Here is a 15889-nt window from a genome sequence, read left to right on the forward strand (position 1 = left end):
GATTCTACCTCTGAAAACTTCACAAGGTCAGCAAGGCACAATGGTGCCTACCTGTCATCCCAGCAGCTTGGGAGGCTGAGGCAGGAGGATCGGGAGTCCAAAGCCAGCCTCAGCAACTTAGCAAGGCCCTAAGCAACTCAGTGAAACGCTGTCTCTAAATAAAATACAAAAAAGGGCTGGGGATGTGGCTTAGTGGTCAAGTGCCCCTGGGTTCAATCCCTGGTACCTAACCCCCAAATGAAAACTTCACAAGGACTATTTCTCTCTATCCCCCACCACCCTAGTCTGAGTCTCCCTTCTCCCTCCAAGCAGTAGGCTCTGGCTGGAGTCCGGCCTCTGGGGCTTCACCCTCTCTTTCAGCCAGAGGGGAGCTTCTCGCCCCAATCCCGTGCCCTCAGTCCTCCAGATGTGACCGAGCTCTTTACTGTGAGCTGCACGACCATCCCCCCCACCCATCTCCTGGGCCCCAGCGCCCTCAGTCACCTCTGCACCCTCCTATTTGCTGTTCCTGGGACTCAGCACTTCCCCTCCTGAGCAAGGCAGTTCCCTGCACCGGGAACATTCCTACCACCTTTCTTCCCGCTCACTCTTTCTCCTTTGGGTTCTGCTCAGTAGTTCCAGGAAGCCCTCCCTGGCCCGCGCCCCCTGGGAGAGCGTTGGGTTCCTCCTCTGGGAGGTCCCCGGCTCTGTTCTCATCCCCATCATCGCAGCAGCAGCTTCTGGATTGTTCTTGCCTTTTTAACAATCTGTCTATTTCACCTGATCAATTTCAGGACAGAGACAAAGCCTGTTTTCAGAGCCTGGTGCAGGGCCGGCACATAGGAGCTACTTATGGAACCCGGGGAAGGGAAGAGAGAGCCTGCAGTATGGCTGAACTGGCTGGGACTGTGGGAGGGCTTCCCTACACCTCCTTCTTCCTTCCCCAAAGACCCTGGCCACTTGGAGAGGCCTGGAGAAGAGGTCAGCGAGGAGCTGCTAGGGGCTTGAGTGATACATGTCAAGGCGTGACGGGTGGAGTCCTCTTCTATGTGCCCAACACCTTCTACCCAAACCCTGGACTGGAACAACTGAATGCCCTATCCATCTCCCCAGTACAGAGTGCAATGCAGAGCTTATTTGCATAGGCTATGCAGGTAGGCAGGCCAGCTTCAAATCCTACCCCTGCTAGCTCCCAGCTGTGTGACCTTGGAGGAGTGACTTCACCTCTCTGATCCATTCTCCCTTCATCAGTAATATAGGGCATGACAATGGCACCTTGTAGGTTGTCGTGAGGATTAAATGAGATAATATGTCTAAAAAAACACTTGGCACAGTTGCTGGCACATGGCAGGTTCCCTAAAATGTTAATGAGATCTCTTCCTGTCACCCTGTGAGCTGCACCAATCTAGGTCTAGCACTGCGCCTGGCGTGTGAAAGGTGTTCGGCAGATGCCTGAGGAATGAAGGAGCGAGGAATCTGGTGAGAAAACAGGAGTGATCATAATCACATAAAAATAGGCACTTATTCAGTCTTTATAACTTCTAAGGGACGTGGATAGTATTATCGTACCCACTTTATTGGTAAGGAAACTGAGGCTTGAGGGCATGCAGGATCTAGGGAGTGGAGGTAAGGCAGGTCCTTAGTCCTGGAGCCACCAGTCTGTGCTGCCTCTCTAAGCACCAGGTTCACCTCTCCTGTCAGTGTGGCCTCTAGCCCCTCTATGACCTCGATCATGTCACCTCTCTCTGGGCCAGTCACCCAACCTGCCAAAAGAGGACTGTAGGAGTTCGTGTTGAGGGCGCTTCCGCCCGGTTTAATAATCCTGGCCTTGGCTGTTGCTAGTGACCTGACTGGCGGGCGGGTTCATGGTCTGGACTGTCACCGGGGGGTCACCACATGTGGACTGCTGCACTATCCCCACATATACACGCTGGGGGAGGGGTCTAGCCTCTGCCTCTTCCTAGCCCCCTGAAGGCCCTGAGAGAGGCTGAGGCAGCCACCCCCAGATGTCTATTCCTGTCCCTGGCCTAGTGCCGTGCTGGGGAAGCAACAGCTATTTTGAGGCCCTTCTCCCTCCAAGCGTGAGTGGTGGGAAGGCGCTGGGAACATCCCGAACTAGGAGGCTGCCCGTCGCAGTCTTGCCCTGGATCTTGGCCACCCCAGGCCTCCGTGGCTCTGCCTCATTTCCCAGCGAAGGTGATGTGACCATCTCTGACCAGAGCCACCACACTGGGATAACCCAGGAGAACTGATCCAGTGGTGTCTAGAGCACAGGGTGACTGGGTCTGGCCCTTTGGGGAAGGGACTGCAGCAGCTATAGCTAGGCCCACCCAGCTGGTCTGAGCTTGAAGTTGGGAGAGAGGATTATCAGGGCAACGGTATAAAAATACTTGACAGGTCTTGAGTGCTCATGATGAGACAGGCTCTGTTCTAAGCACTTGACATAGAATAGTGATTTCACCTTTGCACAGAAGAAACAGGTTCAGAGAAGGAAACTGACTTGCCTGAGGTCACACAGCTGGTGAGTGACTGAATTGGGACTCAAACCCAGGCAAGCTGGTTCCAGAGTCCATGCTTGTAACTGCTTTTCTTCCCTGGAGCCCTCCAGGCCCAGGGAACTCATGTGAATAAGGAGAAGGAGCACTGTTTCCAGGGTCAGCCCCCCTCAGTCAGTCTCCACCCAGAGCTCTGCTCCCTCACCTGTACAACGGAGATAAGGATAGTGCCCACTTCCAGAGTGGAAGTAAACAATAGTAGTAACATACGTTTAAGGACTGGGGCTCAGTCACTTCTTGAAATCGTGAAATTAACATATGTACATGTCCATTCGTTTGTCCAGGCTGCTATAACAAAAACCTTACAAACTGGGAGGCTTCAACAACAATTTATTGTTCGTGGTTCTGGACACTGGGTCGTCCAGAATCAAGGCACCAGCAGATTCAGCGTCTGATGATGGCCTGGTTCATTCTGGTTCACAGGCGGTATCTTCCTGTTGTGCACTCACATGGAGGGAAGCGTGAGACGGCAGTGTGGCTGTCTTCCATCGGGGCACTGATCCCACTCAGGAGGGCTCTGCCCTAATAACCTGATCCCTTCCAAAGGCTGCACCTCCTGACGCTTATCATGTTGGGGTTAGGATTCCAACACAGGTATTTGGTCAGGGGTGGGGGTCACAAACATTCAGAGCGTAAAAACTGGTAAAATAAAATGGTACAAAAGGGCACACAGTAAAAAGTGAGTCCCTCTTCTTAATGCACACCTTTAATTTCTCTCTCCAGAGGTAACCACCATCAATAATTTCTTGGGTCACCTTTTGGAAATGTTCCATGCAAAAAAAAAAAAAAAAGAAAGAAAGAAAGAAAAACTAAATGGAAGAGTAGTTAAAAACACAGTCTACCTGGTCAAAACGTTGGCCCTGAGCTTCTAGTTACAAGAAGTTTGGGAAAGTTACTTCTTCTGAGTCTTGGTTTCTCCATATGTAAAATGGAATTAATACAACTAAGTACAGGCAGGGGTGTGGCTCAGTGGTCGAATGCTTGCATATTGTGTGCAAGGCCCTAGGTTTGATCCTCAGTACTGCAGAAAAATAAAGTACATACTTTATAGGGTAGCTGTGAGGACAAATGCGAAGTGTTTAGAACACTCTCATGCACACAGCCGGCCAATCACTCCTCACACACAGCAGATCCTTTCTGATAGACATTGAGGTGACCTTTTGCCATTACAAACAATGCTGCAAGATACATCCTTGCTCACCTGTCCTCTGGCATGTGCAAGAATACTATGGGATAAATTCCTGGTGGAGAAAACCTGGGTCAAACAGCATTTGGAGTCTCAATTAATTTTTGGATGAGTCGATCACACAGGACACAGGGGCAGGGGGAGTTCCACAAGGGAATGAGCATGATGAAGGAGTGAGATGCATTGCTGTCTCTGAGGTTCAGGGAAGGGCTGCGTCTGCTCCAGCAACCTGGAGGAGGTGGTGGCTCCCCAGGCCCCTGGCCAAGCAGATGGAGGGTTTAATTTTATCTAGATTGTCCCCATAAGTTTTTACAGGAAATTTTTATAGGATTAGAGGAACAGGAGCCCCTAAGAGGCAGTGGCTGCCTTCCAAAATGCTGAAGCACATATAATTTCCTTTGCCTCCATCCTCCAAGGCAGCATCCAGAGGCTGGCAGGGAATACCTAGATGCCAAAGGCACTTTAGAATGGTGCCCATCAGGTTCTTCCTTGAACATCCTTCTAGTTCCTGGACATCCCAGAATTAGGAGTAGAGAAAAAGATGATAAATGCACAGGTTTAGGGGTAAGACAGAAGCTGGCCCAAATTACAGTGACCTTGGACAAATCATTTCTCTTTCTAAGCCTCAGGAAATAATGGGACTTACCCCTCCTAGGTATGGAGCCAAACCCAGTCAAGTGTTTAGCGCAGTGCCTGGTTCATAGCGACAGCCTAGTGAAGGGCCACGGAAGGGACGAGGATCCCACCGCAGAAGGCCCAGGAAACACTGCTACGCTCTTGCAGATTCCCACCCTCACCTAACCGCAGCTGCCCCACCGCCTCCTAGGGAAGACTCCGGATTTCCCTGCCTGGGAAATGGGCTGTGTGCGTTGTTTCCCAGTGAGTTCTAAAACCGAGTGAACATTCGGTTTTGTGTCTGATCCAAAAGGGTAAATGGGAGCAGGAACCCTCAGACGGGGAGGGGAGGAACGTAAAGGTTTCCCAAGCCCCAGCCCCCCGCGGCCCTCTGCCATTTATCTGATCTGATTTAGGGTCTACTCTTGCGGAGAAGTCCCAGAACGACTGTAACAAAGACAGTAATGACAGCCAAGTATCCCATTGATCCAGGCGGCAGATGCATCGGTTAACAGCAGAAGCTCTGGCTCAGACCCACCATAGGTTCTGTTCTGGAGTGAATCGTGCCCGTGGGAGTTCACTTCTCTCAGCCTCAGCCCTTTCCTCACCCTAAAGCGGGGCAAACGGCTCTGCGGCGCGGCTGGGAAAGAGGAGGAGACCGACCCGCGCGTCTGCGGCCTGGAGGCCGCCGCCCCTCCACGCCTTCGCAGGCGGAGTCCCCAGCGGCCTCCCGCGCCGCGCGGCGGGGACCCGGGTGATTGCAAACAGCCGCCGGCCTCATTAGAAGACGTGTAATTAGCGGTTGATGGAACCCGAGTCGCGCAGTCTAATTACCGTGGGAGAGGCTGCTCCGCCGCCGCGCGTCTGCACCCCAGTGAGGCCGGGAGGGGCCGGACCTGCTTCGAGAACCCAAGACGGAACCTGCGTTTGCTCCCCGGGCTATGCTGTGCACCAGGAGTAAATCGTTCATTCAAAACATCGTTTACTATGCACTCACGGTGCCGGGCACAGTGCCCACGTAATCCTGCTTAAACTTCCATTCTAATACTTCCTAATAATAGACACCGTTATTATCCTATTGCACAGATGGGGAAACTGAGATCTAGAGCCGTGAATTCACCGCCTCGACAACACCTGGCTAGGAAGTGAAGCAAGGAGGGTTGGAACCTACGTCGGTCGTCGCTCCACTTGATTACACGAGGTGGACAGTGAAACAGGGCGCAGGAGGACAACAGTCGCGTAAATGGGATTAGGGACTCTGGACTCGGAAGGTTTGGGCTTCGAATTCTGAGCCTGCTCCTTACTGAATACTGGACTCTGGTCTGGGCCCCATCTGCATCTATAAAATGGACGCGACACTAGGATTAAGCGAACTGTGGCTGAGAAGAGTTAGAGACGGTTATTTTTAGGGAGGTAGGAAGCTGGGTCAGGCAGGGTCTTGAGCTCTACGCAGGGGGGGACCTCTAGCGCCCCCTGCCGCTCAAAGGAGGACGCCGGAGATCGTATTTGTGGATGATAAGTTGTTCTAGGGTGAGCAGAAACAGTCACTGATCCCTCCGCAGCGCCACCACCTACCCCTTCCCTTAGTTCCTCCGGGCGGAAAAGAGTGGGAAATCATTCCCAATTTATGAGTTGTGAAACCTGTCTCCCTTCATGAATCGCACGGAACCAGCCAATGCCGTGATAACTAGGGATGGACATAAAGACCTAGGTAGCTACAGGGCTATCTATCCAAGCATTGGGTATAACAAAAAAATCTGGAGATATTTTAAACGGCCATCAAGGGAACACTGACTAAACAGTGATTCATTCAATGTAATAATGCATAAGAAATAATATTGTAGCAGAACAACTGATATGAAAATAGTCAAACAAGAATGAGTCTTACAATAATTTTGGGTGAAATAAGCCAGATCCAAAAGAAAATATGCTGGAGATTATTTATGTAAAATTCAAGAATAAACAAAACTAATCTATTGTGATAGAAGTCAGTAGCTCCGTCTAGTAAGGGCTTTTGGGAAGAGGGCTTGGGAATCTTTAGGAATACTGAAATACTCTATTATATTAAACTGCGTTGTGGACACACAAGTTTACACACACTTAGAAATTCACTTAGTTGTACACGTAAGAATATGCCACATATGTATTTTTTTCAAATGGAAAGAAAGAATATGATCCTATATTCTTAAAAAGAAAACAAAAGGAAGTCCATAATTTAACATAGGGTACAGTTCTCAAACTGTTTTTGTCTCAAGATTCCTGTAGTCTTACTGAGGATTCCAAAGGACTTCCCTCCCCCACCCCCACCCCGGCTATTTCTATCAATCTTTACCAGGAACATTAAAACGGAGAAATGTTTAAAGCCATTAGGTTTCAGGGCAATGGTGTCATCACATTGTCACTCAGCTTCAGGAAAAACTTTACTGTCCATTTTGAGAGAATGAAAAAGGCAAATAACATCTTCGCATTATTGTGAAAGTAATTTTGAAGTTGGGGACTCCCTGAACAGTCTCTGTGGGCCTTGGTCCACACTTTGAGAATCGCCGGCACAGGGGGAAAATGATGAAAGAAAACACTTCATGACAGTTATCCTCTCTCCCGTGCTGGGATTAGAATTTATTTTTATTTGCTTCTTTGTGCTTTTCTCTGCATGTTTTTTTTTTTAAAATCCGAAAAATACAATGACCACATAATGTTTTTCAAACAAAAATCGTTACCAAAGCACTCACCTTCATAAGACTGTTGAAAGGTCCAAACAATAATAGAACTTTGGTTGCATGGAAGAAAAACCGAGCTCTAACCTGAAAATAAGGGTCCGATTTCCCGAGTGTTAATCCCTGGGCCTCAGGGTCTTGGCCTCAAAAGTTCCACCGTCCATCTTGGGGAGAGAAAATAATGGCATACATAATTGAATCGCAGGATCCTGGGGGCACCAAATGGGCGGCTGTCCACCAGTATTATAAATTCCGGCGTGGAGTAGAACCACCCATCACAGCAACACGCCACTCAATTGATGAGTCCGGCCCCCAAACACATTTAGGAACTCTCAGTAGAACGCATGCGCTCTTACAAACGCAAAGGCGGGGCTTAAGGAGACTGACACAGAACTCGACCTCTCAATGTCCTAGCTCCGCCCCCATCCTGCCTCCCTCTGCGACAGGCTGCAAGGCTGAGGAGGCAAACTTCCCATTGGCCACAGGCGGGACCGACATCCGGCGAGTACGTCGTGCCGGCCCGGGCGGAGGCCGCCATGGTGCGGTTCAAGCACAGGTGAGCGGCGGCTCGGGGCCCCCCACGGTGCCCCGCCCGCCCCCGCCTCATGCTCACCTCCCTCTGGTCTGCTGCAGGTACCTGCTCTGCGAATTGGTGTCAGACGACCCTCGCTGTCGCCTAAGTCTAGAGGACCGAGTGCTGGGTGGCCTTTTTCGGGACACGATTGCCAGGATACACGGGACTTTCGGCGCAGCCGCCTGCTCGATCGGTTTCGCGGGTGGGTACGAGGGCGCTGGGGGACCGCGGGATTTGCAGCAGGCAGGCGCCGTAGAAGGGAGAAAGAAGGGGCGCGAGCGACCCGAAGCGGCCAAGTCCGTGTACCATCCCTCGTTTTGGAGGTTTTAGGTGTCTGGGACCCGGATCGGGAGGAGTCCGAATTGGACAGAGGGCTAAGGACAGGGACCTGAAGGCAGTGAGTGGGTCTTTAGACAAAAATCTTTTCTGTACCTGTTTTTCTCTTTAAGATTGCAATTAAATTTAATATATTTAAGGGGAACCATATATAGTCCCTACTAAGAGCTATTTGGATACATTGACATCACATGGAAAAATGTATATTGTCAAAATTACCCCCCCCCCACATACATCTAGAAAAACCTTGAAAGAGTAGTACAGAACACGATTGCTGTATATGTAAATGTGGAAATCAGCCCAGGCAGAGGCCCTTTTCCAAGTACCACATTGTTTACAGTTCCTTCTTTCATCCTAAGCCCAATCTTGAATCCTGGAGAACTAAGAATAGGAGACCTCAGGTGAGGTCTCAGCTCCCAAGTGCTAAAAGAAACCACAGAGCCAGGTGCACTGGTATAGGCCTATAATCCCAGCTACTTGGGAGGCTGAGGCACTAGGATCCCAAGTTTGAAGCCAGCCTGGGCAGCTTAACCATACTGTCTCAAACACACCTAAAAAGGACTGAGGTGGGGGTGGGTAACCCAGTGGTAAAGCACCCCAGGGTTCAATCCCCAGTACCACCACCAAAACTAATTTTAAAAAAGCCCAATAAGGTGTCCCCCCTTCCCCTCAAGACTGACCTCTCCCATCCCATTTGGACAAGAGTATTTTAAATCCTAAATTCATTTACCAGTTGAGTGGTGTACAAAGCAATGAATTACTCTCTATAAATGATTTGTTCTAAGGTTTTCTTTCAGGGATTTGTTTTTACTCCCTGATGCATCCTCCCAAGTGCCACTTTCCTAGAAGAGTCTCTGGTACATAAGCTTTTTCCCTAAAATATTTTACCTGTTGTGAATCCAAGGTTTTCCAAGTTTTTCTTTATTTATAGTTCGATACCTCAATGCCTATACTGGAATAGTGCTACTTCGATGCCGAAAAGAATTCTACCAACTTGTGTGGTCAGCTCTTCCTTTCATCACATACTTGGAGAACAAAGGACACCGTTACCCTTGTTTTTTCAACACCTTACACGTGGGAGGTAGGAGTGCCATGTGGTATGGCTGCTGATTTTCAGTAAATGACAGATTCAATTATCAATCATAACAGGTGGGTGGGTGGGTCGTCCTGTTGTCCCATTGAGAACAAGGCATTTTTGCCTGTTTCTTGGTCTTTCACAAGCTGTTGACCACAAAAAAATCTTTCAGGTACAATTAGGACATGTCAGAAGTTTCTGATTCAGTACAACAGGAGACAGTTGTTAATCTTGTTACATAACTGCACTGATGAAGGTAAGCAACACTAACCCACCAAGCAGTGATTGAGCTTCAGTTGAACAGGAGATTGCTCCCAAAGAAACCCTTCATCCCTGGTCTGTATGCTTTTCTCCAGGACAGCGAGAAGCTATCCAGAAGTCTGTCACAAGGAGCTGTTTACTAGAGGATTCTGGTGAGGAAGAGCTTTCAGACAATGGTGGTGAAGAGGCTGCTGAAGCAATGGAATGAACTTCTGCTTGCCACAAAGGTGGCTACTGTGTCCAGGCCCACTTATGGAAACAGAACATTCTAGGAGGCAGCAGCATCTACAGTTCTCCAAACTGGAAGACTACCAACCAGAAGACAAGTGACCAGTGCAAAATGGAGAACTTAATTAAGTTGCCTTTAACATCCCTTGGCTCATTGGTTCTGCAGATTGTAAAGGCTCTGTAGTTACATTTCTGTACCTAATTGCTTGGTTGACATCAGGTTAAATATATTTAACTTTTATAGCATTTAGCATAAATTACAAAAAGGGGTTATAGAATTCATGTATGGCCAAGTCTCCCCATCTACAGCCTGACTGACTGTAGATGAAAGACTGACTCCCTCTGTGGTATTTTTTTTTTTAAATACTTAGCATTCCTTTGAGGCTTTGTACTCTCAACCCCCAAGCTGGATCTTAAGCAAAATAAATCATCTGGAATAAAAATTTTAAGACACAGCAACTAAACTTTATACAGATCTATAGCTAATCTAATCTGGGCTTTATAAATACCAGATTCCTTCCCAATATTTCATCAGGTGACTTGATAAGAAATGCAGCTTTTGCACTTAGGGATTGGGGGACTGGCTTCACTTGCCCTCATTATTACATGGTCCTGGAGCATGTGCCAAATTCAGTTAGTTCTCTGCAGTTCTACTCTTTTTTTGTGGCCTTAAACCTAAAGCCAACACTGCCACACTCATAGGAATTAGGATGGGTAAAAGCCTTGTGACCACATTTAGCCTGCTACCTCCTAATGACATCCCCAAGGATCTCTTGTCTCCATAATAAAAGGATGTAGAACTTTTTTTCTTCTTGGTACCAGGGATTGAACTCAGGGGTGCTTACCCACTGAGCCACATATATAGAGCTTTTTTAAAATTTGAGATAGGGTCTCATTAAGTTGCTGAGGGCCTTGCTAAATTGCTGAAGCTGGCCTCAACCTTGAGGTCCTCCTGCCTCACCCTCCTGAGCTATTGGGATTACAGGGGTGCACCACCACATTAAATAGAAAGATTTGTGATGTTCAACATATGCCTTTATCTACAGGATAAACACCCTTCTTGACTCAGGATTAAAAAAAAAAAAAAAAAAAAAAAAGCTGGATTTAGCTTTACCTTGCCATTTTTAAGTTTTTTTGTTTTTTTTTTAGTTGTTAATGGACCTTTACTTATATATGGTACTGATAATTAAACTCAGTGTCACACACGTGAGGCAAGCGCTCTACCATTGAGCCACAACCCCAGCCCCTAAATCCAGCTTTAAGCCTCATACTAGAGATGTTAGTCCCATGATAGAACTGATCAAGCTCAAAGCAGCTGTTACCTTAACCTGTATTTAAGAGGTAATGTACCTAGCTGACCTGTAAACAGAACTTAAAAAAACAAACAAACTCAGCATTACTTGTGCAGGTGATTTATTGCAACTTTGACTTCATTCTGTTACACCTAGAGATCACTTAAGCAGCAGAATTCAAATTGAGCTAAAAATCAAGGCGTAAAAAGGGCTCAGTGTGGTGGCAAATGCCTACAATTCCTGCTACTTGGGAGGCAAGAGGGTTCCAATTTTTTGAGGCCAGCCTGGCAATTTAGCAAGAAAAGAATAAAAGGCTGGGGATATAGCTCAGGGGCAGGCCACTTGCCCACGCCCTGGATTCTAGCCCCAGCACCTGATGTCGGGGCTGGGTGGATAGAGCTGATCTAGACGAGGGAGGCAAAGCAATGTGTTCCTGCTGTCAACCTGCTGTCCAGGAATGCTGGACTCCTGTTCCTACAACTCAGGCCACTGTCAAAACAGTTTAACCAAAGGGATGGCACATCCCAAGGATTTCTTAGTGACAGGTACCTTTTTTTTTTTTTTTTTTTTAAAAAGAAGAGCCAAGTTGAGGTAAAACTCCCTCACACATGGCAACAGGACTGACACCACACCCTGGCCATTTCTTAGAAGAAAAACTTCAATTCAAAATGGGTGTCCTAAATTCATTTTATTCCCATCCTCTGTTTAACAAGGAGAACTGAACAGGTAGGAAAGATTCAACCATTTTTAAAAAGACAACTAATAGGTATGCAGAGAGACCAGGAAGCCTGACACATGATGCCGCAGCAGAGCAGTGCTGTACCACTGGTTTGGGCTGCTTCAAGCTCAAACTTGTTTTGGGTTAAGTTACACATGGATCAAAAACACTAACCTGGCAACAAACTAAAAGCTTTGGCAGGGAGAGATCTCTTGTGAGTGTCAATACTTTATTTTGGTGTAAAGACGGGAAGCTGGAAAATACACTGTATTTAAAATTTTTGATTCCCCCTCACATTGTGGAAACCCCCTCCCCCAACCCCAAGCTAATCTGTTCAAACTCAAAATACTTAAAAATTACAGCAGCAAAACAAAAGCACAGAAAAAAGAAAACCAGATGAGGAAGGTAGCCTGGGCCAGTAGTGTCACTTGGTGTGGACAACTGAGGTGCTGAACAGGAGCTTCTGTTTCTGTTTTTTCCTTTTCTTCCCTCCTTTCTCTTCTAAAGGAAAACAGAAAGAGCTCACTTAGTTTACAATGCCATCTCTGTTTCCTGGCCTTTCCATTACCAAGTCATTCAATGTCAGTTAAAGTACAGACTCTGAACTTCTAGATTCGAATGCCAATTATGGCATATATTACATGTTTGTCTTTGGGTGAGGCACTACCTCCCTGACCCTGCTTCCTCAACTCTTTTAAGTGTTACACCCATTTAAAATGGTTGTTGGGGAAATTTGCACAATTCTAGGCACATACAAAGCACACCATAAACGTGTCATTCTTATCTAATTATGAGTATCACACAGTGGGTACTGACTTTCTTATCTACGAATCACCCTTTACCAACTCAAGATTCTAAAGTATAGGCAGGATCTACTTTCCACTGTCTTGGAAGAAAAAATATTCAAATTTCATTTCCAGGCCTCAAGAATTTATCTGAGGTGGTAAATAGGTCCTGCCAAACCAAATGGAACATTAGTTGATAATCATATGTTGAAAACCTAAACTGGTCGACCAATCTGTGGTGCCTGCTCCTGAGTGCAGGCAGGAACAACAGCACCTCTGTGTTAAGTGTGCAGGTCCTACGTTGAGCACTCCAGTTCTCTGCCCTTACCAGAGAGGGAATCTGAAGTAGCTGGTGTGTCCAGTTTCATGAAGGCTGCTTCAATAGCTTGGCTGAAGGAATTTTGGAAACTGGGCACAGGAACACGGTCAGAGTTATCACTCTCCCCATCGCTGTCTACAGGGGCAGGAGGAATTAAGCTGTTTTCATCTAGAAAAAAAGCAGTGTTATAATTCTATGAACTAGCACTTTCAATGAAAAGGACCAAACTCACCCTTCACCAGTAGGCCCTCCTCACCTTTCTTTGGAACAGTTTTGGGCCACACATCTGCTTTTGCTTTTCCAACTCTTAGCATCTGCAAAAGTGGGAAGTGAGATGATGTAAGTTTTTAGCCCAACTTCTTTTCTAGACAACAAACTTAACAACTGGTTAGGAGGACACAGAACCAACCATCACCTGTGAAACACTTCTCTCATTAACACGCCATTTCAGTCATGTTCTGTTATCCTGTGTATCCCACAATGGAAATGGCAGTGTAACCCAAGAAGTGGTAAGGCTAATTCGCTCCTTAAGAAAATAGGTAAAGAACGCTACAGAGAAGGTACAAGAGGTTCTTACTCAGGCGCTCAAATTGGAAATGCTGACTTTTCTCATCAACTTTCCTGTCCTCCTTAAAACCCCTTAAAACATGAACCTGCTCAAACAAGCAATGTGGTACACTCAACTTTTAAAACAAACCACATGGCTACTGAAAACTAAATTTTATCCAGAAAGAGCACAACATTCTCATCATTTAAAAAAAAATATTTTTAGGGCTGGGGAGATAGCTCAGTTGGTAGAGTGCTTGCCTCGTAAGCACAAGGCCCTGGGTTCGATCCCCAGCACCAAAAAAAAAAAAAAAAAAAAAAAAAAGAATATATATATATATATATATTTTTTTTTAGTCGTCAATGGATCTATTTATTTATTTGTTTGTTTATATGCAGCACTGAAGATCAAACCCAGGGCCTCGCACGTGCCAGGCAAGTGCTCTACCACTGAACCACACAACTCTAGCCCCCTCATTACCTTCTTATTTTTTTTACCCTCATTACTTTTTAAAAAAAATTTTAGTTGTTGAAGGACCTTTATTTATTTATATGTGGTACTGAGGCCCGAACCCCATGCCTCACACATGCTAACTAGCGCTCTGCCACTGAGCAACCCCAGCCCTCCTCATTACCTTTTAATCTTTGATTTTCCAATAGCTTAAATCATTAACTTTTGGATCCACCCACAGACCTGTAAAATTCTTCAAGTATAGTAAATCCGAACAATCGCTGGGGAACTGTCCTCATCTCCATCAGGGCCAGGGTGTTTTTTTTTTTTTTTTTTTTTTTTTTTTTTGGGTGTGTCGGAGAGGAGAGTACTGGGGATCAAATCCAGGGGCACAATACCACTGAGCTGTATCTCCAGGCCTTTGTTTTGAGACAGTCTCAGTAAGTTCTCGAGGCTGGCCTTGAACTTGCAGTCGCCCTGCCTTGGCATCCCTAGTCTGGAATTACAGGCATGTGCCACCACAGTCAGTAGGTATTGCTTTCAATGAATAATCTTTATCATTTCACTTTGAGGATCCTCTTCCTTTGCTCCCCAGAGTGAGTCCAAGTGGCATGGCATCTGAATCATCTTAAGATGTGATTAAATGTATCACCTGTGCTTTTACTCTTACCGAAAATGGTTTTTAAGTGTTTAAACTGAAACCACTCATGAGAAAACAATCAGACAAATCTATACCATTTGACATTCTATGAAACAACTTGCCTGGCTGTTTCAAAATTATCCATTCAAGGAGGAGGGGAAGGGGGCCAGAGGAGCTGTTACAGACCAAAGGAAGCTAAAGAGACTTGACAATTAAATACAAATGAGTAATCTGATTACACCCTGAACTGAAAAAAATAAGGGATATTGAAACAAATAGGCAAATAGAAATATGTACTATATTACATGGTATAGCAGTTGGATTTTTTTTGTGATTAACTATAGTTTATAGGAAAACGTCATTTTATTTGCCATGTATCACCTAAGAGGTAATGAAATGTCATGATATCTAGAACTTATCACATAAGTGGTACGAGAAAGCAAATATAGCAAAAATTAAAATTGATGAATCTAGGCAAAAAGGTGTCTGTTCATAATACTATTATTTCAACTCTTTAAGACTTAAGTTTCTCAAATTTAAGCTCAAAGAAAATAGATCATAAAAAAAAAATCTAAAAAAAATTAAAAGGCCTAGGGATGTGGGCTCAGTGGTAGATCACCCCTGGGTTCAATCCCCAGTACCACAAAAGGAAAAAAAAAAAAAAGCAACAGCAATAAACAAAACAACCTAAGTATTTGGCCTAATTCCTGAAAGCCACTCGGTACTTGCTTCTAAAATTCAGTAGTTTATTTTCAGAATGCACCCAATTATTTTCATCTCTCGTGCCTTTAGGACCTTTCTTTCAAAAGTTTAACTTCTACTTATCTGTCAGCACAAACTGTCATTTTTACATGAGAAAAATCCATATCAACTACAGATATTAGTAGGTCTTAAGATGATTTAACTAAAGATTTTTCACTTTTGGAACAATATTCAATAAATTAAATAACATTCAACACATTCTAAGAGATGATTCTGGTCAACTGCAAGGTAATATAAATGTTCTGAGCATATTTTAGGGAAGTTATGATGTTCAGGAGGTTAGGGGTATCAAATGCATTTCTGACTTACAATACTTCAACTTATGATAGGTTTATCATATGTAACTGCATTGTAAGTTGAGTCATGTTTACTCTCTAAGAATTGTTGAGGTAATTATTCCAAACTAGCCCAAAAGAAGTTAACACTGACTTCTTATAGGGGCATCTGTCCATCATCTTCAGTTATATGGATGCAGGAATGCTGAAGTCAGCTTGTTAACAAATGAATATTTTGCTTTATAAAGTGATCTGAAGGCTGGGGTTGGCTCAGTGATAGCATGCTCGCCTAGCACGCGTGAGGCCCTGGGTTCAATCCCCAATACCACATAAAAATAAAGGTACTGTGTCCACATACAACTAAAAAACATTAAAAAAAAAAAAAAAAAAAAAAAAAAGGTGATTTGACATCAAATCTCACTAGCTTGGTGCTTTCCCACATTGCTCGCCAAGGATGATGCGTCGACTAGTTACAGGATAACCCAGACAACCTTTTCCTTCCCAAAGTGCAGAGGAATTGTTTATTCTTTGTAACAAATACCATCTGAACAAGAGATCCTAGAACTGAAAACCTATTA

The 15889-nt window shown here is 45.5% G+C and overlaps 2 protein-coding genes across 3 annotated transcripts in view; one reads left to right on the plus strand and one right to left on the minus strand.

The window, feature by feature from the left end:
* Window positions 1–7528: 7528 nt before the first annotated feature.
* On the plus strand, window positions 7529–10404 carry Pop5 (POP5 homolog, ribonuclease P/MRP subunit). Its single transcript, XM_047561529.1, has 5 exons — window positions 7529–7605; window positions 7683–7825; window positions 8891–9040; window positions 9207–9290; window positions 9391–10404. Exons 1-5 carry the CDS (start codon window positions 7586–7588, stop codon window positions 9501–9503), a joined length of 510 nt encoding a protein of 169 aa, XP_047417485.1. The 5' UTR covers window positions 7529–7585; the 3' UTR covers window positions 9504–10404.
* A 515-nt stretch (window positions 10405–10919) lies between these two features.
* Rnf10 (ring finger protein 10) overlaps window positions 10920–15889 on the minus strand; it is a 37617-nt gene continuing 32647 nt past the window's right edge. For both annotated transcript variants that reach the window (XM_047561535.1, XM_047561534.1), the window contains exons 15-17: window positions 12894–12951; window positions 12647–12805; window positions 10920–12034 (exon numbers count right to left, since the gene is read on the minus strand). In XM_047561535.1, coding sequence (XP_047417491.1) covers window positions 11958–12034; window positions 12647–12805; window positions 12894–12951 — 294 coding nt within the window. In that variant the 3' untranslated portion in view covers window positions 10920–11957. The remainder of the gene's footprint in view (window positions 12035–12646; window positions 12806–12893; window positions 12952–15889) is intronic.

The sequence above is a fragment of the Sciurus carolinensis genome, chromosome 8, assembly GCF_902686445.1.
Source record: "Sciurus carolinensis chromosome 8, mSciCar1.2, whole genome shotgun sequence".
Lineage (NCBI taxonomy): Eukaryota > Metazoa > Chordata > Mammalia > Rodentia > Sciuridae > Sciurus > Sciurus carolinensis.

Excerpts from the sequence above, each read along its gene's own strand:
- Pop5 (XM_047561529.1), top strand. The coding sequence starts at position 7,586 with ATGGTGCGGTTCAAGCACAG. Across the intron at positions 7,606-7,682 it reads ATGGTGCGGTTCAAGCACAG|GTACCTGCTCTGCGAATTGG; the intron begins GTGAGCGGCGGC and ends GGTCTGCTGCAG. Across the intron at positions 9,291-9,390 it reads ACATAACTGCACTGATGAAG|GACAGCGAGAAGCTATCCAG; the intron begins GTAAGCAACACT and ends GCTTTTCTCCAG.